This window comes from Micropterus dolomieu, linkage group LG09 (assembly GCF_021292245.1).
Source record: "Micropterus dolomieu isolate WLL.071019.BEF.003 ecotype Adirondacks linkage group LG09, ASM2129224v1, whole genome shotgun sequence".
NCBI classification, from domain to species: Eukaryota; Metazoa; Chordata; class Actinopteri; order Centrarchiformes; family Centrarchidae; genus Micropterus; species Micropterus dolomieu.
In genome coordinates this window covers 6,967,397-6,992,496 of record NC_060158.1, presented here as the reverse complement: position 1 = coordinate 6,992,496, position 25,100 = coordinate 6,967,397, and the positions used below count along the sequence as shown (strand labels likewise).

Genomic DNA, 25,100 nt, shown 5'->3' with positions numbered 1-25,100 from the left:
TAAGGAAATAAGTAATAGTTTTAAATCAATTCTATACCTAATTGGTAGCTATTGTAACGTTGCAGTGGTGGGAGTCTTATTCTTAGAATTTGTTTAAAGTCTTGTGACTGAGTTTTGAATGAGCTGGAGACAGCTTTTCTAGCAGATGAAAGCTGTTAATATTATATCCAAATTCGAAATGGTCTGACCCAGATTCGTGTATATCAGAGCAGTGCTGTTGCCCAGGTGCTGTCAGCGTGCCTGTGGTCCTTAACATTACCTCCAGGCATCTGACAGCTGCCGTCACCACACATCAGACACATCTGGCAGTGTGAGCACCATCCCTTAAGACACACACACACGTACCACCAAAACATCACAAAACAACAATCTACACATCCAGCTGGGTGTTATAGAGCAATCTTAAATTCAGTGTTATATTTTGAATTAGCTGTTTATTTTAGCAACAGTGAGTATCACACATTAGAGTCTAATGTAGGGTTGGTTTTTGCTGTGTTGTGTCATGCAGTGGGCCTTTCTTGAGGTCAATCTTTGAGTGCCCTTTGAAACATAAACAAAAATTAAAAACCAAAAAAAAGTTTCCCTTGATGGGCAGCTTGTTTGGCACCATGGTTGGATGTGGTATAGGTGCACCAAGCAGCTTAGAAAAAAGAGAAATAGATCATTCTAAACATGGATGCACCTTGAATCATCATTTATCAGAATGAGGATTTGTTGTTGGTGTTGGTACTACTGAGGAAGGACCAGTTATTACAGGAAAATGCTGATGTCTGAGTCAGAAGCAGCTACTGTGTCCTAAATGATTGTAAATTAGTAGAATTTAAAGTAAGATTTTTTGGTTAGTTGGTCTCATTTCACATCACATGGTGGTCTTCCAGTAAGCTGTTACTTAACACATCAGGGACAGAGAGGATCCACTCATTCAGGCGGACTTGGAACGAAGCACAGGCTCTGACATGCACTGAGACAAAAACAGCGCCTCATTTCCAGTCAGTGCTGGATTCACAATTTCTTCCCGTCATCTAATTAAGACCATCGGCTCCCTTCTAAAACAGCCGATCTCGACCTTGCATGGAGAAAAAGAGGCAGCAGCAGGGAGCTGAGCGAGGAAGAGCAAACTAGATAGGATGGCAAAGTATGAAAAGGGGTTATTGAGGACAAGTGGAGGGAAGTTGTTTCTTTTGTAGCTGCAGCTTTGAGCTTAAGACAATTTTAGGTTTGAGCTCAACCTCGAGAGGCCATCTGTCCTGCTTTAAAAAGAGGCAAAATAGTAATGTTTTAGAGCATCTTTTGTGTAAGGATGGCAGTTTCCCTTAGTTGGAGACCTCCCCAGCTTACTCTTGTGACTGTCTTGCCCTCTTCTGGTGAAATGTGGTAGTACAGTTTCTTGTCCTGAGGCCAGGACTGCAGCAAAACTTTGTGGGTGCAGTGTGAATCAGGAAATTCACTTTAATGCAGGTACACATGTGCCCTTGGCTTCCTAGGTGGACCTGCATTTTTAAAAACAACAATATATAACAATAATAATAAGCACTTTAGGTTTGACCTTTGTTGCGTGACAACCTCTTGTCTGCTTTCTGAGGAAGAAAAAAACCTTTGAAATGGTTAATTCACAAAACAAAAGCTTTTTCTTTGCTATTGCCTGATGTCACTGTGCCTTTCTGCAGTAATTTTATGGTACCTGATGTTCTTGTTTTCTATTTACAAACTCATGAATTGGAAAGTAGTCCAGATAGAAGAAGAGATAACGATCCAGGAAACAACCTTTTTAAAGTCATTTAATTACAGTTTCTCACCACAATCAGATAATCACATTTTAACTTTTCCACTCAGAATAATGAGGCCTCAATTCACATGTGACACACAGGCAAAGTATAATACAGTATGTTTTTTTTGTTGTGGTGGTTTTTATGTAACAGAACAGTTGAGGAATAAAGTGTCTTGTTGAAACTAAGCAAAATAAAATTTCAATCAATCAGTCAATTTAAATCTAAGGTCCTCTAGTTCATACAGAAAATGGAGAAACTACCACACGATGCTGTCAAAATAAACACTATTTCTCAGTATGTGTGTCAAAATAATACAATAATGTGAGACAGAATGCACATTATGTCTTTTCCTCTTTCATTTCAGTTCTCACAATGCTTCACAGCTCAGCTGATAACATTATTCTGCCTGTCTGTCTCACTGAGTGTCTCTGTCTCACTGAGTATCTGTCTGTCTGTCTGTCTCACTGAGTGTCTCTGTCTCACTGAGTGTCTGTTTCACTGAGTATCTGTCTGTCTGTCTGTCTCACTGAGTGTCCCACTTTAAAACAGAACAAGCACTGATGCCGATCAGGCTGCTGAGTTACGGTGTCAGCAGCGATCGCCACCGGGCGCTGGCCCACCCCCACCCCACCCATTGTTGAGGCAATGTCATGGCAACAGAGACAAGAGGCCACAGCTGGTGCTTCATTGCTGCTGGTCCGGCATCCGCTGTCCCCAGCCCTGTCAGCTGTGGGGCAATCAGCCTGGCAGATGTCAATAGTGTTGAGTCAACAGAGGGATGATTGGAGTGTGGAATTAACATTTTCTCATTCTGTTTTTCTCCCTATCCTTCCTTCCTTTCCTCACCCATTCCTGCTCCCTCCTCCTGCCTTCTCTCTTCCTTTCTGTGTTTCCTTCCCTCCCTCTCCTTCCTTCCCTTTTTCTGTCTCCTTTGTCAGGTGAGGAAGCACATCACAGACCTGTATGAGGACCTGAGGGATGGACACAACCTGATTTCCTTGCTGGAGGTCCTCTCTGGAGTCACCCTGGTATGGATTTTTATCTCTCTCTCTCTCTCTCTCTCTCTCTCTCCCACACACACACCTGCTCAAACACATGATTATTTTCTCACTTATTATTGTAATATTTTCCATTACACACTCCTCCTCTGCTCCATCCCCATTTCAAAGCATCATAATCCTGAGAACGTTACATACACTCTAAAAATACCATTTGAGAACAGGAGGCAGATAAAACTTTTCCAGCTTGAAGGTGACTCCCTCCTTCAGGCTGACATGCTATTAATGCCAGAGTTGAACAACCAGGCAGTTGTACATCACCAGTATGCAAGTACACAGAAATGCTGTAGTTTGAGCCCTGTCAGCATGACTTTACTCAGCATGATGATGTAAGAGCCGTAGTCCTACAGTAATGCTGACAGACAGGCGAGCCACCATGTGACGTGGGCAGGTTTTGTTGCAGACAGGTAGACTAACAGAAACAGACTGCTGAGTCTGGTCTGTTTAAGTACACACACAGTCACACAGAGAGGACACACTGCTGCTTTCTGACCCCGTCACCCTCATGAACAATGATCTGTGTGACTTACTTTTTGCCGTGTTCAGGTGTTTTATTTATTTATTTTTTGCAGTCACGGTACTTTTGTCCAGTTTTTGTCACTTGGCCCCGCCCTCTTTCATTCTGTCCTCTTTCTCATACTACATCTCTTCTTCCTCTTCCACTCTTTCTATCCCCCCCCCTTCCCCCTTTTGTTACCATAGCAACAGAAGAGCGGCCCTTCATTGAAAAGGGCATACGCCTCGCGGGCCCCCCCTCTCATCTTGCTCGGAGGGGAGGATGAGGAGGAGGAAGGAGCTCAGGGAGTATGTTCGAATGAAACCCTTTCCCCATTCCACCGTTCACTCTGACCTCTGACCCCTCAGCTTTACCCTCTGCCTCTAGGTGGAGCTGTGAGGCTGCATGAGAGTGCTGTGTGCCACTGATTTCTGACATACAACAAACTGGGCTGCACAATGCTGTGTTACTGTATAACACTACATGTAGGCCATCATTTCAGTTGGGTGACAGCATCATAACATACATTGTGATGGTTTTCACGTCATAAGTATGTGTTCTACTGTAAACAGCCTGCACACTTAGTCCACGCCACAAAAGTTTAATACTGACAACATTTCGATCCTACTTGGATTGGTGTCAGGTCAGAAATTAAAGTTCATCAGCCTTCAAAAACAAGGCGGATTCTGAAAAGTTGGCATTGTAGAGTTTTGAAGTTTTCATCCAACAATGCTGTTCGACTGTTGAATGCATGAATTGTGCACAATAAAAAGTGGCTTATATATCATCATATACTCAGTGGTCACTTTATTAGGTACACCTGTGAAATGTAATGTAATCCAATCAGCTCAGCCTTAGATTATACCTTTACAATGATAATAAAATATCAGTTTTGATTGACACTGTCACAGAGGTATTAATGTTACTATATGCTTATTATTGAGGTTAAGGTTGTAGTTCACAGTGCCAATGAATTGGACTCTATGATATTGAGAGAAGTTTCTAATATTTTGCCCACCCCTACTGATGTGCACGAGGGGGGCCGAATATTAGAAACAGGTTTCAATATAATGCAGTCCAGTCCAACACCCTCACTAATTATGACGTCATAGTTGAATTAACACCTCTCTGACAGTGTCAACAAAAACTGAACATTATTATCTTCCTTAATGTAGAATTTGTGGCAGATGTTGTTGGATTGTATTGCAGTAAATTGTATAGGTATACCTAAGAAAGTGGCCAGGGAGTGAAGCCGTGTAGATGTGATAATGTTTGACTTCATTGTAATATTGTAAGAAATTGCATAGTAGTCTATACTGATGATATTGAAAGGTCAGGAATGGAAATTTAAACATATTAGTGAGTAAAAAGTGTTTGCCTCTGATTGGATAGATGATTTTTGGACATACTGACTGGGTTTTCCTTAGATTAATTATTAGACCCATTAACACATTTAGTAGTCCAGCACCTCTCCTCTCCTGTTATGACTAATGCTGAGTGTACCTTCTCTTTACCAGCACAGTGTGAACGCACATCTGCATCCTGCACTCATGTACTCTTAGCAGCAAGAGTGTGTTTGTGGTTTTCTTTCTTTCCTTCTCTTAAACTATATCTTTCCCTCCCTCTAAACTGTGAACTGGATGTCTGTTTCTAAACAGTTGGTGTTCAATAATGAAAAGGAGAAAAATGGTTTGATATAAAGTTTTGCCTTTTTCATTTTAAGCCAGCATGGTTTGGGTCCGGTTTGCTCCTCAAAGTTGGCATGTCTTTAACAGCTCCTGTTGAAGACAGCGCCCCCCCAGAGGACCATTTCATGTCAATAGACCTGCGCTGAGTTTTTTACTTCACTGCACTGTGGATTGAATTCAGCTTTATTTGTACTCACTGCTGCCTCCTGCGCTTGTGTCACTAAAATTATTGAGTTCAAATCAATTTGTTGACTTTCCTCATTGTTTTTTCTCTTTTCTTTTCTTTCCAGCCCAGAGAAAAGGGGCGAATGAGATTTCATCGACTACAGAATGTCCAAATAGCACTGGACTTCCTCAAACAGAGACAGGTATGCACATGAACAGATAACATGGATATTCATATCACAATGGTGTACAGTAAACGGTATGAGTAATAAGAGCTATACATCTGATTGTGTCTTGTCATACATAACAGATGTTTGGGTCAACAGCATCTAATTGTTAACTTTAGGTCTTCGTGAAGCATCTGATGATAAGAAGTTATTAATCACACACATGTTAAAGTTCCTTGTAGCATTTTTATGATTGGTTTGAATAGGATCACATTTCTCAGTTACCAGTGAACAAGAGCCAGTTTTGCTAATTTATAATCTCATGAGATCAGTCAGAAGACTAAAAACAGGTCGTGTTCCAGATCTGTTTCTGTACTGTGAATTTAGCCAAACATGATGACATTATTTCCCTTGTGTGGAGTCCGCAGGGATTACGAACAATTAAGACAATATCTTAATATAAGTATTAGTCCGGTCTCGAGTGTGCCCATGCTGCAGTTCATATTGTTGTGTAAGGATTTATAGGTTTTAGTAATTGCTCACTATTACAGTCAGTGTCAGCATCTTTCTTTATTTACCCATAAACCCTTGCATTTTTGGTTTGTTTCCCCTCTCAGACTGCAGCCGCACTCATTTTAAGGTGTCTGTGTGTGATCACTTGTGTGAAAGATTTTTGTAAGCTTCTCCATAAACATTTGAAAAAGCGAGTGATTGCAAATACTTTCTCTGTACATCCTGCAATGGGCAGTTTGATTTTTGGTTCAGTGGAGAGAGCTGCATTTTACGCAGTAACGCTCCACCTCTAAAGCTTCATAACTGTACCAAACAGAGAGCTGTTCTGAAACACATCCTCACCTTGTTAATCCATTGTATCTGCAGCCCAGGGCTTCATCCTACCCCACCTACTGACTTATCTGCCCCCCTCATACTGCATCTTTCATTGTTCACTCTCGCCCTCTTTGGCTGTCACGAGTTAATCGTTTCTCACTTACACTGCAGCTCTTTCCCTCATTTAAAACTTCCTCCATATCTCTCAAGTCCCCAGAGATGCAGCTTTCTTAAGCTGCATCTCTCGTCTCTCTTGTCTTGTTTCAGCAGTGTTGGAGGACTGGATCCTCTTTGAGTTTCCCTGCAGGTCTAATTATACACCCTTTGCTTAGCCGGAGCCATTAGATTTAACAAGGTCTCAGAGAGTCTTATGCATAATGACCATGATAGTTGGAGCAGAGGTCATTTTTCATCCTTATCATGCAGAAATTGTGTTCAATCTGGTGTATATGAAATGGTGTTAGTGATAGTTTTTAGTTTTGGGCAACATATAGGCTTTTTTCTTAGCACATCTTCTCATTTTGAATATGTTGTTCCTCTGTTTATCCATTTTCAGGTCAAACTTGTGAACATCAGAAACGATGACATCACCGACGGGAACCCCAAACTGACGTTAGGTCTCATCTGGACCATCATCCTTCACTTCCAGGTCTGTGCCCTTTACATGCTGTACTGTAGCTTCATGTGGGAAACTCAGTTAATAGTTTGAGTCAAACCAGCACACACGTACAGAACTTCTTGAATTCTTTATAGGAAATGCTTAATGGGCCGCTCATAATGAAATAATATCTACAATTGATTATGTAATAATTGAGTTATGGCATCATTACTTCTGTGATTCAATATGGATTTAAAATAGATTTGCAGCCCGCCTGTCTGCTGCTGTGTGTTTATTTGTGCTGGCAAACCAGTGTTAACTTAAGCAGCAGGAGAGGTTGCCTTTCCAACTACTGACTGTAAATCACAAAGCTCGTGTTCGTGTTCTTCTGTGGAGTCTCTGATTGACAGTCTTAAGTATTTCTTGCCAATATTATGTTTTACTTCACTGCCTCCGTCTGCAGTGAGAATGTACAGACAGCTGCTCTTTGTGAGAGCCGAACTCTGCAGCCTCATCAGGAAACAACAGGGTGTTTAGCTGACATGTTAGCGTGTGTACTTGCTATGGTTGTAGGATTTACACACATCATTGCAACTGCGCTTGTTGAAAGTTTTTCATGCTGGTTTTTATAAGAGTGCACAATGTGACTGTGTGTTCTAAGGCATTTGGGTGTATCTGAAATTTATAGTGTTATTTTCCTGATTCTGTATTGTAAAACTAGCTCTGAGCAGGCCCTTGCAGAAAGTCGTCCTCTATAACATCATGGGGACATTGTTTTGATGTTTCAGTTTGGCAGTTGGATGGCCCGGGGATAAAGGGCGCACAGGGGACAACATGGTCATGTCTGTAAGCTTTCATATCAACCCTGATTCTGGATTTACAGTTAGTTGCTGTATACCTGGCACACTGTGTTTCTACTGAAATTGTCCCATTTATTTTTGTCCCATGTGTCGCCTGCGGGCTTGTTGTACTCCATCATTGTGCAGAATACATCCCAGTAAACCCAGGGTGTTAGTCCAGGAGTTACTGTGCAAGGAGTACACCATGAATAAACCTCAGAATGTGACCACTCATGTAGAGTCTTTTGTTATCTGACAAGACACACATTGTTTTGTACCATGCAAGTTCAGGGATTGAACTCCAGCTGATTACAGGCTGTGGGTTTAAATTATTAGCCGTTGCTAATAGCATACAAAGATTATTTAGTTTCAGGCATTTTGTGGCTAAAACTGATCACTCTAATCATTTTCTGCAATGATAGCAACAACTCGTCATGATTCTTGAAAGTGAGTAAAGTAAAAAATGCATTATATTGCTCCTTTTAGAGCAGATGCTTCACAATAAAAGACAGCAAAACAGATCTTAGACTGTGTGCATTGCAGCTAAAAACATTTTGGATGATTTTCAACTACAAGTTATAAATGAAAAGACATGTCTAAATACTGTCTTAAAGCATGTCTGAAGACTTTCTAAATTTTGTCTTCAGGACTGTGTGTTTAGTCTAGACAGTCAATCATTTGAACTGTTGTTGTGTCTTCTTTCTGACTCCCGATGTAGAATAATTTCCACCAAATGTCCTTGCATCACCGTAGCCTGCAGACAGAGTTGTACTCTGTTGAAATCATTACAGCGGGACTCGCATTTCCACTGAGTCCCAGTCATGCATGACTGCTGTGTTCCAGACAAAAGCAAATTAATACAAAGACTTTTCAGCATCTCAGTTTCTTTTCTTGTTTCTACGTTGCTGGAGCAAACAGCTTTTTTTAGTCCAAATTTGTTACTTTCCGATAGGGTTATGAACCAGTTGCAGTTTCTATCGCTGACCACTAGACAGTGCTGTGATGTGACCTGTAGCAAGGTGACACTGCCAGCTGGTGCCATGGAAACCGTAGTGCATGCACCCCTGCAACTATTTTAGTGGGCATGACTCAGCAGAACATTGTGTTACAGAGAGAGGTGGAGGGATGAAGTAATGCAGGAGGAAACCTAGAGGACTAACCCAAAGATGATGGACAGGACGGGGTCTGAAACAGGCTGCAGGAGTTCTGGAAGAAAGAAAGATTGGAGGGATAAAAAAATAATTGAATGGAAGATGAAACTGGGCCGCAGAGCAACAAACAGTTTCAGAGTTTCCAGATTTCACTGGGTTTAGAAGATGACGATATGTTTAGAAGATGACGACAGTTTTACATTAGAGCTGCAGTGAGAAACTCCAGTTATGCAGAGCTCTGCGCCCCTGCAGTGTGTTGTGGTTGGATGGTTATTACTGTAAATGCATGGTGGTGGATCAGCTACATGTGCCACATCAATCAGTGTTTCCTCTAGGATTTTTTTCAGCAGCGGGGGATGGAGTTGCAGCAGCAGAGGTGAAGTAAAATTAGCTGAATGTTTTGGTATCGGTCGGGGGGTTTGGGGGCGCTCCAATGAAAAATATGTAATTTCACATCATATTGGGCCATTCTTTTCACCATATCGCTGAACAAATAGTTAGAAAAGCTAGAGCAGATAATAAATAAACAACACCCAAAGATCAGTCTGCTGGAGGAACTACAACCTTTAGATCTGGAGAAAGTAGTTTGGTTGGTTCTGTTGCTCCACAGTGATTTTACAGTGATTGCACAGCATGTTTTGGGCATCACCCCTAAGCCTTAACAGCAGGAAAACCCTGTTAATATGACCTCAGAATCATTATAGATACGAGTTCATGTTTGCCTTTTGTGTCTTCGTTTTACAGACATTTTTCTGTAGACATTAATATAAAAAATAGGCAACCTGAGAAACCTTCCTTCTGCATTTTATTTGCACATTAAAATCCAAAAAGAAACGTCTCCTCATTAGCTTAAAAGGACTAGTTTGCATCACTAGTTAGCTTTACTAACCTCAGCTCCTCCAGTCACCTCCGTCCTTTGTTTTCCAAAACCACTTTTTTAAACTGAAAACTGAAAAATAATTGAATCAGTCTGTACAGGACAGAGCTGCAGGCTACGTCAGTTTAGTCTAAGTTTGTACCTGATGTTCTCAACATTGGACAGGTAGGCAGTAATAAAATACAGCTTCCAGTTACTTTCTATAAATTGAGCTAATGTTAAGTTACATAGCAGCTATTTAGCTGCTGTAGAAGTTTTCCTGCTCAGCTGCGCAGTCTGAAGGGGAGGGGAGTTGTTAGCTAACTTAGTGCTAACTGGCTTCACTTTTCCAGCAGGTGGGAAACAACAGACTTTTCTTGGTCTTGAGAAGCTAACACACTGTAACAGACCTTACATTTACTGCCAGAATAGTTTCCTCCGCTCGCGTTCATCGTCACTTTCTATCGAGAAACGGGATTATTTTAATTTAGGATTTAATCTATATCCAGACTAGTTTCAATTCTTTATAAAGGGGGACAAGGAAACCACCTCAACATTACACCAAGAGTTTCCTATTTGACTGTGACAAAAAAAGACACTTTTAATTACTATGTATAGAGATCTAATTGCTCATAATGGTTTTAGTGCAGTACACAAGAAATACTGTCAAACATTTTCCCTCTGATTGACACTAATATAATAATTGCTAAGATATGTGACCCACATCAGAAGAGAAAACTATAATTTCCACGTTATTCCCACCGGATGTTTTGGTCTGATGATCATAATGATGAAGAAGTCATTTCTGGACACAAGCCTCCAGGTCTTTGTTGCCAGTGCATGTATGTGCAAATGAGTGACTCAGCTAATTATAGGAGCTCTCTCAGTGAGTTATCATTTTTCATTTGGGTTATAATTGTTGTTAGTCATTATTGCGCTGGCACATTAAGTTACAGATGAGGTGGTATCTCTGTGTTACCTCACTCTGTCAGGTGGCTCAGACATCCCGCTCCTCAGCAATCCTGAAATCAGAAATCAGATTATCTGTCAGCCACCTTGTCCTGCATTGAATGCCCAGCCCATCATTTAAAGCAAATGAAAATCATCAAGAACATCAGTCGTTCCTGCATGACAGTGACAAAAATAACATTAATATGTTTTGATAAATGTCTTTCATTCAAAACATTTACATTTTCATCATCAAAGACTTCCATAGCTGAGAGTGTCGGAAACAGTTTCCACCAGCTATAATAGAAATTAATCTTATAGCTTCATATTTGTCCAACTTCTCCCCGTTTAAACTTGGCTGTAGTTACTCAGTAAAACCACTAGGTGTCACCAGTTAGCTCAGTATTATATTTGACCTGCAGACTGTCTGTGGACCCTCCCCTTCTGCACTGTGTCTGCCTGTGATTGGCTAAGATAGCTGTACATCACTGCTAATTCCTGGTGAGTTAAAATCTGAGCCGTTCCAGAAACTCGTCACTGTTTTTCTGACCTGCTTCAAGGCAGAATCAGAAAGTCTGGTCACTTTATTAGTGTTGTTTTTTGTTGCTAATTTAGGCCCGTATTGCATCAGTAGATCACTCTGTCAGTTAAAGCTTACTTTGCGTTAACTAGCTAACACAGATGCCTGTTTGAAGTAGTTAAATGCCCTAAAGTGAATATTGTTTTTCATTGTACCACAGGAATATGTAGGTTTTTAAGCATTCCCCCAGTACTTTGCTCCTAATTTAATCTGTACCTCTGTAGTAGCATTGCAAAAGTTGTGCTGAATATCACCATTGAGCACACTGTTAGATGCAGAAACAAGAGCACTAATAAAAACAGTATGGCAGATGTTTATCTTTAATTCTTTAGGAATTACAGAGCTCCTTTGTCTACTTACGATTTGTTAGTCCTTTTCAGCATAACACAGCAACAAAGTTAGTCATGAGTTTTCTAAACAACACACACTAGATTGAAGCGCTTTATTTTCAGTTGTTTATCATGTCAAATCATAGTAATAGCCGGAAATATAGACATACTGTAGTGAAGTGGGGCTTTTTTCATAGCCATTTTCCCCCCGCAGTGGTCAGAGTTGTGTGGCTTAATGTAGATTTTTCAAATCTGCTTTTCAGAACAGCTTTTGGATGTAAGAACATAAAGACTCAGCATCTTAAAGCTACTCTGAGCGCAGATGGAGCCTGAATTACGATAATTAAAATCTCAAGATCAATCACAGTGCTTCAGTGCACATTATCGACAAAAGAGCTACTAAATATATGACCAGAAGTGCTTCTGAAAGTCCAACATGCAGCGGTTGTGTGTTGTGAAAAGCTGACCCCAGATTCAGACAGTTGCAGTTTGATTACGGCAGCTCATGATGCCATGCAGCCACAGTGAAGGGATGAAAGCCTCGGGGACTTGATTAGTGCTTTTCTCCCATTGGTGCAGGCCTTTTCCATTTGTGTTTGTGTGTGTTGTTTTGCTTTCAGTGCTTGTGGTTAATGAGAGAAGATGGATTACCATTGCTTTCACCATTTGAGAGTGCTGCCTGTTAGTGGTCTCCATACATATTTGTCACTCTGAAAACATTCGCCATATTACTATATGTGTTGGTGCTAGTGGGTGAAAAACCTCTTCTCCTACACTCTTCTCCTGCATTGTACAGGATCACATGCATGAGCTGTGTTATTCAGCGTATGTGCAGCAATGGTGGGTGGAGGCCTATAGAGGCTTTAAGACTGTACGTGGCAACAGGCCTTTAAATGTGATCCGTGATGTAGGAGGGGAGTTAAAGATGTTTAGATTGTACGATTAATCGTTGAGCCTATGAAATGTCAGAAAATGGTAATGATCACAATTTCCCAAAACGCAAGATGACATTTTCATGCCATTTGCTTCGTCCTATTAACAGACCAAAATCCATGGATGCAATTAACAATAATAATATAACAGAGAGAACAGCAGAAAATGGTCACCTTTGAGTAGCTGGAACCAGAAAATGTTTGGCATTTTTGCTTGACCTAAATGATTTATCCACCCAATAATAATCGTTTCAGCAGAGCACTTACCGTTTATAGATTTAAACAATCTGATTGAAAAGAGCTATTTCGGCTAATCCAGTGTAAAACCCAGGTACCTCGTCACATCAATGCAGAAATCCTGCAAATTCCATATTGCTATTAAAAAATCCTGCCCATTGATTTAATGTTGCCTGCATTAACCTAATACAACCAATGATATTAAAGCTTAGCTACTTCTATATAAGCAGTATAGAAAGGTCTTTAATTTTTTATCAACATAGTATATTTTCCAGCACTAACTGCTATGATGTGTGTGTGTTGAACACACAAGTGGATGCCCCCTGTTTTCCCCCGTGTCAGCTCTCATCCTCTTCTGTTTTTCTTCTGTCCCTTTCAACTTTCTCTTAATTCCCTCAAATCTCTTTTCTCCCTCCCTCCTTCTCCACGCGCCTCTCCATTTTCCCCAGGGCCAGTCATAACCCGTAGCTTGATGGACAGATCGAAGATTTAAGGGAATAGATTGAACAGATTGAAGTGCTTACCCACCATTCATTAATGTTGCAGAAAAGCAACAGTCTGATTCAGATTTGATTTCTCTCCTGCTCGCCTGCCATTCAGGGAAGCTTTTGGGTCAAGTGTGTGTGTGCATGTGTGTGTTTGTGGCATAGAAAGCTGCTCACTAACAGCCAAGACAGAGAGCTGGAGAGAGAGAGGCAGGAGTAACGAGGAAGCGGATAGGAGGAGGAGAGCCAAGGAGGGAGGGGTGGATTGTGAGAGTGAGAGATCGAGCAGAAGAGAGTGTGAAGCTGCAGCAGCCGGAAGATAAAAAGCTTTTCTCTCCCTCTGCCGGCGTCTGTGAGCGAGGGAAAAAGCAGAGGAGCCGAGCCAGCCGATGGAGAAACGAATCCAGGCTGCCTGCTGTCACTGGAGCTCCCGGCTTCCCCCCGATCAGCAGGCCTCAAACCACAAACGCAAAGCAGGACAAGACAAACTCGTGGACACGTATGCAGAAGGGCTCACACAGCTGAACGGGGGACCGCCCAACCTCACAGGCACAAACACACACTCATACCCTCTCCTGGACAGCCACACACACACATGCTGCTTCTCTAGTCTCCACCGTATCAATCGGATCAATCCAGCCATGCTTGACTGACGGAGACCTGGTTTCGTTTTAGCCGGAGACGCCCTGTGTTCCTGTTGTTGCTCCCTGTATGTGTTTTGTTTTTTTTAAGGGGACATTGAGTGCGGAGCCTCTTGTCCAAACCTCTTTTGCTGTGCTGCGTGGAGTTCGAGACTTGCCCTTCACTGGACACTGAATCCTTATGGCTCTGTTCCAGACACACATCTGTATCTGTAGGTTTCTGGTTCTTCACAAGACCTTCGCTAAGCTGATGGAGGATCGGTCTCTTCCTTCCTTCCTCCTCCTCTGCTTCAGAGTCCAGCTCGGCCTCCTACCCCAGACGCCTCTTCCTAATTAGATCTAGTGGATGCGAGGAGTTATTAGGAGACTAAAAGGCACCAGACTTCTGTTTTTTGTCTTGGCCGTAAGGCATGGTCTGAATACCCACCCACCTCCTGCAAACTGTGGATTTTGTCAGGCTGTTGCATCGTCGCACTGCACCACCTGATGAAGGAGAAGCTTGCCTGAGTAACTGGCAGACTGACAGCAGGACACAGGAGGTTTATCATTGGACATATTTACACTTTTTTTGTGACTGGAACTGGTCCTCTGGGAGTTTGACATTGAGGTGGGGCAAATCTTTTAGACATATCCAGGAGAGAGGCATGTGATGCTAAGCTGTCTGGGGAGCTTAAGGTGGAGTCTGTCTGTGTTTAGCTGCCTCCAGATTTAGACTGGCACCCTACTAAGGCACACAGATGCATTTTGGGGGTTTCTTATGACTCAATGAGAGAAATTAACACCTGCGATTTTGGACTCCCAACATATTAACAACAACAACAGTCCCCTAAGAGGAAGAACACATACCAGCTGGAAGGATTGTCACATCACATGAGACACCAACTCAATGAGCAGGATAAATTGTGGGAGGATGACGAGGAAAAGCATCAGAGTGGGAAGCCGATGCTCTGATTGAATGTTTAACAAGCTGTCAGAGTATTGGCTGAATCTCCCAGCTATCTGTGGTGGCATTGGCTGACTGCACACTATCTCTCACCCACAACAAATCTGGACACCGTGCTGCCTAGGCAGAATGAGACACCAAGCTCGCTGTTACTACAGGGGATATCGACAGTATCACCATTAATACTACTTCCACTACGAGTACCGTGGCAGATAGGATTCCTACCCATCTCTGTTGTGTTTCTGACTTGCATTACATATCTTTCTCTCCTCTTGCACTGCAATAACATTACCATAGTAGAAGAGAGAGGAGCATCATTAATTCATGACCTCAGATTGCTGTTAGATCCAGGTTTAGATAGAGCTGCTGGATTACACCGGCAACTGGAACTAACAACAAATCCTTGTTTGTGGTTCATGGAGAACGGGAATCTGAATGGTATTGCAGCAGACGATGGTGTTGTTTAATTCATTTCACTGAGTAGCACTCACCTCTCATATTGGAAGGAATTATGACATTGAACCAAGAAGTGAGAAAAGAGTACCACTGATTTCATCACTCCCAGAAATCCTTAGACTTTCACCCTTTGTTCTCATGTCACACACAGGCACATACGGTGTGTGAAGCAGCTGCAGCTTCACTAATGGGCTGAATAGCACCTTACTGCACTACAATTTTCTCTCTCCCACATTCCACACGATGCCTGACACATTGCCTTACACCAGGTAGCAGCTCACCTGCCAGCCTGTTGATAAATCAGACGCCTGACCCTAACCAAATATATTTTCACAACTGTTCATAACTGTGTCCTCGTGTCCTTGACTACGACCACAAGTCTTCTGGGATTAAGAAAAGAGACCAAGTAAATTAGCCTGCTGCCTGTACATATACAACAGCAGGGCCCATAGAGAGAGCAGGGCTGGTCAGTGCACTGCCTGAATCCAAGTCAGGTGAGGTGAAGGAAAGAGGAATGACACTGGGGAGCTGTGACACGTCAGGCTGCAGCTACCTGCCGCGTGACTGAACCAATAACTGCTTAAGGAAAAGACTCATACCATCCATCTTCCTATTCTCCTGGTTGTATTTAAGATGGTAACATGGAAAATGGAGCTGTACCTTCTCATCCTACATTCTCATTACTCACAGGTGTGAGATTAATGAGGGAGCGGTCAGTCACTTGCCAGCCTATCTGAACATTTCCACGTTAGTGTCTGTTTTCTTGAGCGATGGGATTTTGCTCTCAAACACCTGGAATAAATGTAACCTAAACCTAAAGTGAACATTATTTTGGCCTCGCTGTTGGATTAACTGTCTGCTTTTGCTGTGGTTTCTTTTTTATACACTGTTAACATTGTCAACATCAAAACATGGGGAACTCCATGGGTTGTGTCAGGCCTCCTCAGGAGGGGGAACTTGCCGGAGCCCCCCCACTTTCACCAAAGAAGCGTCTACGTTTCAGACGTAAGCACAAGAGCAAGAAGAACAGGAAAGGAGAGTTGGAACAGGAGGACTTTGAGCGACAAAGAAGCCATGAGCCTGATGAAAGAGAGGAAGAGGATGAAGACGATGAGGGAAAAGCTGCTGTTATAGAAGTAGCAGAGTCAGAATTTAGCAACAGCGCTAGGACTCTTCAAACAGTGCCTGATACTCAGTTGATTCATTCCAAAATGAATTTGCACAGCAATACCCTTTCCCCTGGCTCTGGGAGTGGCAGTGTTGGAGGCCTTTTGGGCAACAGAATACTTGAAGTGTCCCCCAAGCTCAGCCCAGCTTGGAGAGGGGTTTTCTGTCTTCCAGGGGAGGAAGACACCGTCAGCGCCATCGTAGATGTTTCCAGCATCCCAAGCCAAACCACAACCACCTCCCCAGTCAACACAGCCGCACCCCTGGGAAGTACCACTCCAGGTGGAGGGAGGGTTTATCGTGTTAGGGAGAAAGTCCAAGGGGTCCTAGAGAAACCTTGGATACTCCGACAAAAGAAGGAGAAAAAAGACAAGGGGAGGGAGAAAGAGGAAAAGGGGACTGAGGGGGTTAAAGGAGGAACAGAAGGGATATTAGGAGTGGTGAAGACACCTTCAGGGAGAGACCGCAAAGGTGTGGTCCATATCCGTGAGGTGGATGGTAAACTTTGCGTGGTGAGGACAGTGTACCCCAGTGATTTTGGTTCTCCAGTGTGGAGGGGAGAAAGCGACAGTGAGATAGAGGTGTGCAAAGAGCCCCATGCCCTGTCTCCAGTCACAGGAAATATTCTCAAAGTCCAGCTGTCTGAGGAGGACAAAGATAGAGCCAAAATGTCTGAAGTGGACTTCTCCATGCTCTCTAACCAAATGCAGATTCAGGAGACTATGGCTGTCAAGGGATTTAGCTTGGACACTCCAGCTCGTGCACAGGAACAGTCTTATCTGTTGGAGTCAGGCTACGCCAGCGACCTGCCACTGACCTCTCCAGAAACGGCAGGCACTACTCCTAGTCAGACAGACTGGGGAGGGCTGACCAGTAGCTCATCAGAGAGACTGGACTCCATGATGGAGAGTCCTCTGTCACTGCAGCACCAGGCGACTGTAAAATACCTGCCACAGGTTTGCCTCTATCTATCACTTTCTTGGATTTTTATTTCAGTCTCTGTCTTGAAGAGTTCTACAACAGTTAGTTGATTAATCCAGAGGTTCCCAACCCCTGTGCCACTGACCGCTACTGATGCAGGTTGGAAACCCCAGGACAAATCAATTTGTTGATCAACGGAAAATGTATGGTATTATGGTAATACATTAATCGTTTGAGTAGTTTATCAAGTAAAATGCCAAACCGTATTTGGTGAGATTAATAAATAAATACAAATAAATAATTTATAGCTTAATTATTAATGAAAATAATGTTTAGTTGCAGCCCTACTCTTGACATGTACAGTATTAATACCCCCCTGTCCTGATTTTCCTGATCCTAAAGAAAGATGGACAGATATCTGTGAAAAGCCACTTTTAGGACTCCCAGCAGTGGAGGCATGTTTTTCTTAACGAGAATATGGTAATGAGAATGGAAGTTATTGATCTACTTAACAGTTATACTTACTTCAACCTGTAAATGTGGCAGTCTCTGGACCCCTTTTTTCAAACCTGTTTTCTAAAGTGCCCAAGAGAGGCATTCAAACTCTTGATTTGTGTGAGTGTATTGTTGTTTAAGGGCGCCTTTGTTGTCATTTGTGCACCGTGTTTGTGGTCAGGAAGGGTTATTTATGTGTGGGAGTTGCTATCAGCTCTTGAAAGGCACTATGCCTCTCTCCATTCTTTCCGCCTCTGTCCCCGGAGCCTAATCAACGCAGCCCAGACTGTCCACTCGTCTTTTCCAGTATCCTTCTTCCCTCCCTCCCTTACCTCTCCTTCCACTGCTTGTTATTTTCCTCACATGACACACACACACACACACACTACTGACGTCTGTTAGAGTGTAAGAGACAGACCGACTGGGTGTTAGTGTGTGTGAGAGAAGGGTCATTGCTTCAAATGACAGGGTGCCCTCTTGCTCCAAACTGAAACTTGTCATTTCCGACCAGTTTAGTAGCACACAGTATAATTATGTGCATCTGTCTGTGTCTGTCTGGTCTCGTGGTTTTGGTTAAAAAGGGTTAAGGTTACTTGGTAGGAAGTAGATGGTTCATATTCGGTTCATATTCTGTCCGTGATTTTACATTGTAGTCTTTTTACACTGTTTGTCTGTCTTTAATATATTCTACATGGTTTGACTAGTCTGCAAGTAAGATATTGTTTGAAAGTCTTTTGCTGATATTATACCTGACTTTGAGAAATAGAAACACAACTTTTCAAATCAATAAACCAAACCACGTACGGACTTTGATAAATTAGTCAAAAACTGGAAAAAATACTTTCATTTTAATCTAAACTATCTGATCAGAGAATAAGTAAACAAGATTAAAAGTCTTCGCTGTTGGTATTTGAAACACAAATTCACATTTTGGTAGGTACCAAAGCAGTATTAAAGTCAGTAGCCTTACCTGCAAAGAATGATACTTTATTACGGCTCGTAGAGAAATCTATTTTTAATCCCTTTTGTATTGTCAAGAAACAGCTATGGTGCAGTGCCTCAGTAAATGTTTCTTATTCCTGTTGATATCTGGTGAAATATAAATGATAAAGGTCTTTTTGTTCTTCTGTCTTTGAATCAGTTTAAAACTATTGACTATAAAGGAATCCATCAGTATCACATCAGAGAATACCGACTGACTTAGGCTTCAAAAGTCGATGATGCAATTCACCCACAGAATATGTAGTGTTTGGTATAAAGTGCATGACTCTGTTTATAATGTGAAAGATCTTGACCTCAGTGTGTTGCAAAGCGTGCATACACATATCTGTGTGGACCTCAGCTTGTGAGTCCAGCCCACTGTTCCTTTGTATACAGTATCAATTTGTGTTGCAGTAAATGTTTGGGGCTCACTTGCAGGAATGATCTCAGAGAGAGAGTGTGTGTTTCTGTGCTAGCTTACAGCTGTTCAGCTCTCTTTCACCTTGAAAATGAAAAGGCTGCTGCAGCCACTGCAGTGATACAGCAAATTATGGGCGCTTTTCACAACGGCTGCCACAGTTTGTTCAGTTCTCCTCCACATTACAAAGGCAGTACGGGATGGCTGGGCTGTCCAGCAGCTGACATCACGTCAGCTTGTGTTTAGTGTTACATGTCTCATTCGACGCGCAGATGCTGAGTCATGAGAAACACACTGTACTGATACTGTAGCTCCATGGAGATCCCTGCTTAAGAGGGGTAGCACTAATCAATACTCCCGTCTTGTGTGTGTTTCTCTGTCATGAGATGGGTGTGTGGATGTGTCAGGATACCTCTGTGTTCAGTATAAAATGCAGCTGTCCTTTTGTATGTCGGATTGTGTGATGCCCATCTCTGCATAAAAAGGGATTTGAAATGCGCATTCATCAGCGAGACGGCTGCTTCATCGAGCCTCGGGGGGATTCCAGCCAAACCACCACTCAAATTTATCCCTATACCCGTCCAACTGTGTCTGAAGCTATCTAGCTATCCATCCGTCATCTCTCCATCTATCCTTCATCCACCCATCCATCCTTTTTGCTTTAGGACTTGAAGCCACTTTTTTGTTTATAGAGGCACTTTTTGTTTAAGTGCCAATGAAACAGTTAAACCATCTTTTTTTTCTTCATTTATCTTCTCTTGCTGTCCACCCTCCATTTTCCCCTCATTGTTATCTCCTCCCTCCACCCCAACTCTCCCTCCTTCCCCCGCAAACTTCAAAGGGGCCATGTTTCTAAAAGAGGTCTGGTCCAGACCCCCAGGGGGCTGCTAGTGGATCATGGATGTTTGCGACTGGATCATTGCTGCACTGAACGCTGCTGCCACCTGCTCTAATCTCAGTCTCTGTGTTTTATGTTTATCTGCAGTAACACTCACTTGGCTGAGTCAGACGCACCTATAGTTACACATCATACATGAATATATAGAGTACATAATGTGCATTGTGAACTAACGCCCAGGAGCAGAGATACGTGTTAAGTCTTAACACCATGACTTCAAACATTCACACACACCGGCACACACTGATACGTATACTGTATCAATTTTGTACATTGTGGTTACAGAACACACACAGCCATTGAAGCCTAAAGGCATGTTAACTCCAGCATGTCATGTGACCAGTGCTGCAATCTCTTTTTGTTTGTAGCCAATACTTATTGTAAACTATACTTGGTGGAAATTAGAATGTATCATGTGCACATATACAGTCTTGTTGTTGTTTTGTGGCTGCCTTCACTTTGTGCCTAGTCTCATACTCATTCATTCATTAATTCATTGAGGCAGGAAGATATGCCACAGATATTGTAGTTTGTCACTACTGACACTGACATGGATGTCCAGTAAGAAGGGCAGCTGTTGTGTTGTGAGTCATTGTATTAATTATTCAAGTAAAAGTAAACAATATCATAATGTAGAGTTGATTACAGTTGGTTACTATAACGTACCGTTTTGTCAAGCTGGAGCTTCAGAGTCCATTAGCTAATTGTTTTTTGGCTGTGTTTGCTAGCTAAATACCCAGTAGGATAGTTTAGCAAAGCAGCTGATATTAAGTTGACATGCTTTAATGGCTACCTTGACTGTTAGCTTCAAAAAATGCAAAAATTAGTGTGCTAATCAGATGTGTTTACAACAAAACCGTTATGGTTAGCTTTTTTTAGTTGCAAGTTTGACCATATCTCACGGCCTTCTTCGGGAACACATGAGAACTAGCTTCATTCTTGGAAGAAGGCAGTGAGATACGATCAAAGCTCCTAAAAAAAACTGGCAAACTTTAGGTGTTGTTTTATCACAGTTCTTTTGCTGTCAAAAGCTGAATAAATCAGAGCTGAGCGATCAGAGTGTGTTTAAATCACCTGATAACCTTTCAAATATATACATATTATGAATAAACGAATGGCAGACAGTAAGTGGTGGATGAGAGACTGTTGCAGTGGGAGTGTACACTCTGTGCAGATGCAGCCCTCTCAAAGAGTGATGTATCAATATTCAGACGGAGGATTAGATGCTCTGTATTTCTCTGCAGAGAAGGTTGTAGATGCATACAGAGATGGAGGAAAACGCACAGCAGAATCCACATTTGTTGATTCTCATTCAAGTCAGAAGCTCTGTTGTGTCTCTTTATTTGCTTGTCATTATTTGTGTACTCAGTGAAACACTAATAGGAGTGCTAACCTGCTAGTTACATCACACATGTTTTTGTGGACGAAAGTTTGGATAATGGCTGTTTCTATACCTGGAGTCACTGTCAGCATGTTAGGAGTCTGACAACTTACTGGGAGTCCTGACTGCAGTGTATGGTGTCCTCGTCAATGCATAATGCAGTCTTTTTAACTCTGTGTTTCTGCATGTATCGAGATTTTTGTTATGTCAACAAATATAATTTTATGTGAACCTGGTAACTATATGCAGTATGCTGTTGCAAGTTACCCCCTCTTCTCCATTGCTGGCTTGCTACTCTTTTCCATCTCTTTCCCTACTCTGTCTTCTCCCTCCCTTCTTTTTGGCCGATGCTGCAGTCTCCTGGCACACACTGGACTTTCATACTGTTCTATATTAGCAGCAGGAAGAGAGACTGAAAAACGAGAGAGGGAGGAGTGTAGGACAGTGAGTGAGGAAAGGAGGGATGACAGAAGAATACTGATGACAATGACCTCAGCCAAGCACCAACAGTTACTGCATGTACATCACCCTGCCTTTGTCCCCGTGGACAGTTGGGCCTAAAGAGATCAAATTGAGAGGAAGAAGCGGAGGGAAAGAGGGAAAACGATCAGTGGGCAGGACACATAGATAAAATAGCTGTCTCCATGGATGCTTCTCTTTAGTCCTGTTGTAAACATGTACTGTATGTCGTTAAAGTGCTTTCAGGAACTGTGTGTGTATAACAGCATCCAGCAAAAGGCTTATATGATTAAAGGTTAATATAAAATTTAAAAGTGTTTAAGAATGAGCTCTTTAGATTTGCAGCTTACCTGACTTATTTTGAATAATCCTGATTGGTTGAAAATGATTTCTACCTGCAAACAGAATTAATGAAGCATTATCTAAAAAGAATAAGAAAGAATAAAAACCCAGAAAGGTCCTACTTCTTAAAACTGACTGAGAATGCAAAGTCTGAAGTCCCTGGCTGAGAAAGTAAAACACATTTTACATTTGGATCCTGTATATCTGATATCCCTGGTATCTGTGAAAAACAAAGGGGAAATGAGTTTAGAGGACTGAATGTAGAAGAGGATAAGAAGGCTGAGCAGATTGATCAGCATCCGAGGCAGAACAGATGAAAGAACATGAAAAACTGAAGAGACAGATCGAGGTTGAGGAGGGGGAGACACGAGACACGAGACAGAAGGAGATGAAGGGGATGAGGCAAAGTGTTGGGTTGGTGAGAGGGTGGGGGGCGCGTCCCCTCGCTAATGAGCTGGCTAGACCGTAGATGATGGTGTGATGAAATTTGAAAACTGTTACATTAATTTAGAAATACATGAAACTCATTCATTCACACTGAGGGTTATTGATTATCAGAAAGATGTATGAGGGGTTCGCAGGGAGACGACAGGTTAAATCAAAATGACCTCTCCAGTGAGTTTGTGTTTTATAAAGACAAAGCAGTCGGTTGTTTCTGCCGTCTCATTGCAGCTGTGTTCTGTAATGGGAATGCTTTGTCAGAGAAAAGCTCATTTTATCTACTGTATATAACCATGAACCGTTCAAGGTAGAACATAATAAATGCAGCAAGATCTTGAAAGCATATGCAAATTCTTTATGCATGAATGTACCATGATGGATTATGCAGAATAGACTCAGGATTGTGGCAATTTGGCAACACAGCTCAGCAGAGTTTTCTTTTGTTAGATTTTTGTGTTTCTGATCACATTCTGCATACAGTAAATGGTGAATCCCAATAGTAACCCTTGCTCTGCGTCTCTCTGTCTCTCTGTTCTCTCCAGATTTCGGAGATCTATGTGAGCGGCGATTCAGGCGACCTCACAGCCAAGGAGAAGCTGTTATTATGGAGCCAGCAGGCGACAGAAGGCTACCCCGGCCTCCGCTGTGTCAACTTCACCTCATCCTGGAGCAACGGACGCATGTTCAACGCTCTACTGCACAGATACAGGTTAGAGCACGAACAGCAAGATGGTGTCAACTTGTTTAGTAGTTAATGGTTTTAAAGTCTTAATTCAAAATGCATTTACATTACGCCATTAACAATTAAAATGTTTTTCGTCAATAAGCATTCAGCCCCTTCTCCGTGACACTTTAGACTGAATTAAACAGCTTGAGCTAGAAAATATCCTTAAATGCACATACACTAAGCTAATACACAAGTACTAAACACAGACCTAATTCGTCTCAAGATGCTTAAACAAAATATTTAGTAAAAACAAAACTTTCACATTAATTTTTAACAAATTTGCAGATAAATATGTTCAAACAATTCATTGTAAACTGCATTCAGTTCACCAAAATACATAAAAAGACAAAAGTGTAATACTTGGAAGGCATTGTAGGGATCTAAACACTACACGCACGTGGGGTTATTCATGTTTAACAGGCTGCTAAACAGACACAACAGATTAGAGGCAGGATAGACAGACACACACAAAGTATATTAACACTTCCCCTCTGTGTGTGTTTTCCAGACCAGACCTGATCGACATGGAGGTGGTGTCGAGGCAGAGTAACCGGGAGAACCTCGAGCAGGCCTTTGAGATTGCTGAGTCGCTAGGGGTGACCAGACTGCTGGACGCTGAGGGTGAGAATATTTATCTGAATGAACAAACTGACCTCGTCCTGTTCTGAGGCAGATTTTCTTAGTTTATAATACTTCACATTTTAGTTACTGAGCTTTGTCTAATTTGCTTATGTCCAAGGACAAAGGGAGTAGACAGTAGAAAAAGTTAACAACTATATATTATTTCTTTTTCTCAGGTAGGTTTTTCTGTCCGTTATTCACTTTCAGCTTTTATTTTGGATGGATGCCAACATTAGAACATGCAGGCCAGCCCTAATGACTGGATAGTAAATGCTATTGTGTTATGCTCTCTTTATGGTGCTATATTGGGTATTTATTCCACACAAACACCTTCATCACAAGCCAATTATTTCAGAGAAAGTGCCATTTTGGCTGATGTTGACATCAGAATCTGAATACGTCAGTTGGAAGTGTTAAATACTGTTGAATGTTAATCACCTGGTGCTGAATATTTGAGTGCCAAGGGGATTTAAGGCAAACATTAAGCATTTCTCTATTTGTGCTTCATCCAGTGCTCAAACGAGCCAAACAAGAATAACTGGTTGATGTGGTTTCTTGTGGTTTGAATGTTGAGTTATTGTCACATCTGTACATTTTATTATTTTCACCAAAAGTGATTCTCTTAATTCTAGTAATCTCTGTGTTTTTTTTTTGTTGCAGTTTTTCAGTCGTCTTTCTCAAAGTTTCTATTTTTGTCTTTCTCTTCAGACGTTGATGTTCCATCTCCAGATGAGAAGTCAGTGATCACCTACGTCTCATCCATCTATGATGCCTTCCCCAAAATCCCAGAGGGAGGCGAGGGCATCGCTGCACAGGTACGTCATATTACACCCTTCTGTTTTACACAACTTTTACTGTGCAACCATTTATCAGTTTGAGCTCATATCCATAATATGGATGTTGCATCTCTCTCTTCTGGTTTTAACTGCATTCCTTCACCTTGCATACATTCTCAATTAAGATTGTTCACATTGCTTTGTTTGTATTACACATCAAAGCCTAGAATTTGTTCCGTTTCAGGGAAATGTGTAATTATTCATATTACATCCTTGCTTCATTTCTCATTGTTGCTCTAATTTGTGT

At 41.9% G+C, this 25,100-nt stretch overlaps 1 protein-coding gene across 8 annotated transcripts in view; it reads left to right on the top strand.

Moving 5' to 3' along the window:
• Positions 1–25,100, top strand: part of macf1a (microtubule actin crosslinking factor 1a) — a 235,402-nt gene that overhangs the window by 101,673 nt on the left and 108,629 nt on the right. For 5 of the 8 annotated variants that reach the window (XM_046057989.1, XM_046057991.1, XM_046057990.1 and 2 more), the window contains exons 4-9: positions 2,708–2,797; positions 5,302–5,379; positions 6,728–6,820; positions 23,212–23,378; positions 23,905–24,017; positions 24,726–24,832. In XM_046057989.1, the coding sequence (XP_045913945.1) occupies positions 2,708–2,797; positions 5,302–5,379; positions 6,728–6,820; positions 23,212–23,378; positions 23,905–24,017; positions 24,726–24,832 (648 nt within the window). Of the gene's footprint in view, positions 1–2,707; positions 2,798–3,529; positions 3,632–5,301; positions 5,380–6,727; positions 6,821–15,905; positions 17,290–23,211; positions 23,379–23,904; positions 24,018–24,725; positions 24,833–25,100 lie in introns of those variants that run through there. The other 3 variants (XM_046057982.1, XM_046057984.1, XM_046057985.1) reach the window with 2 other exon arrangements.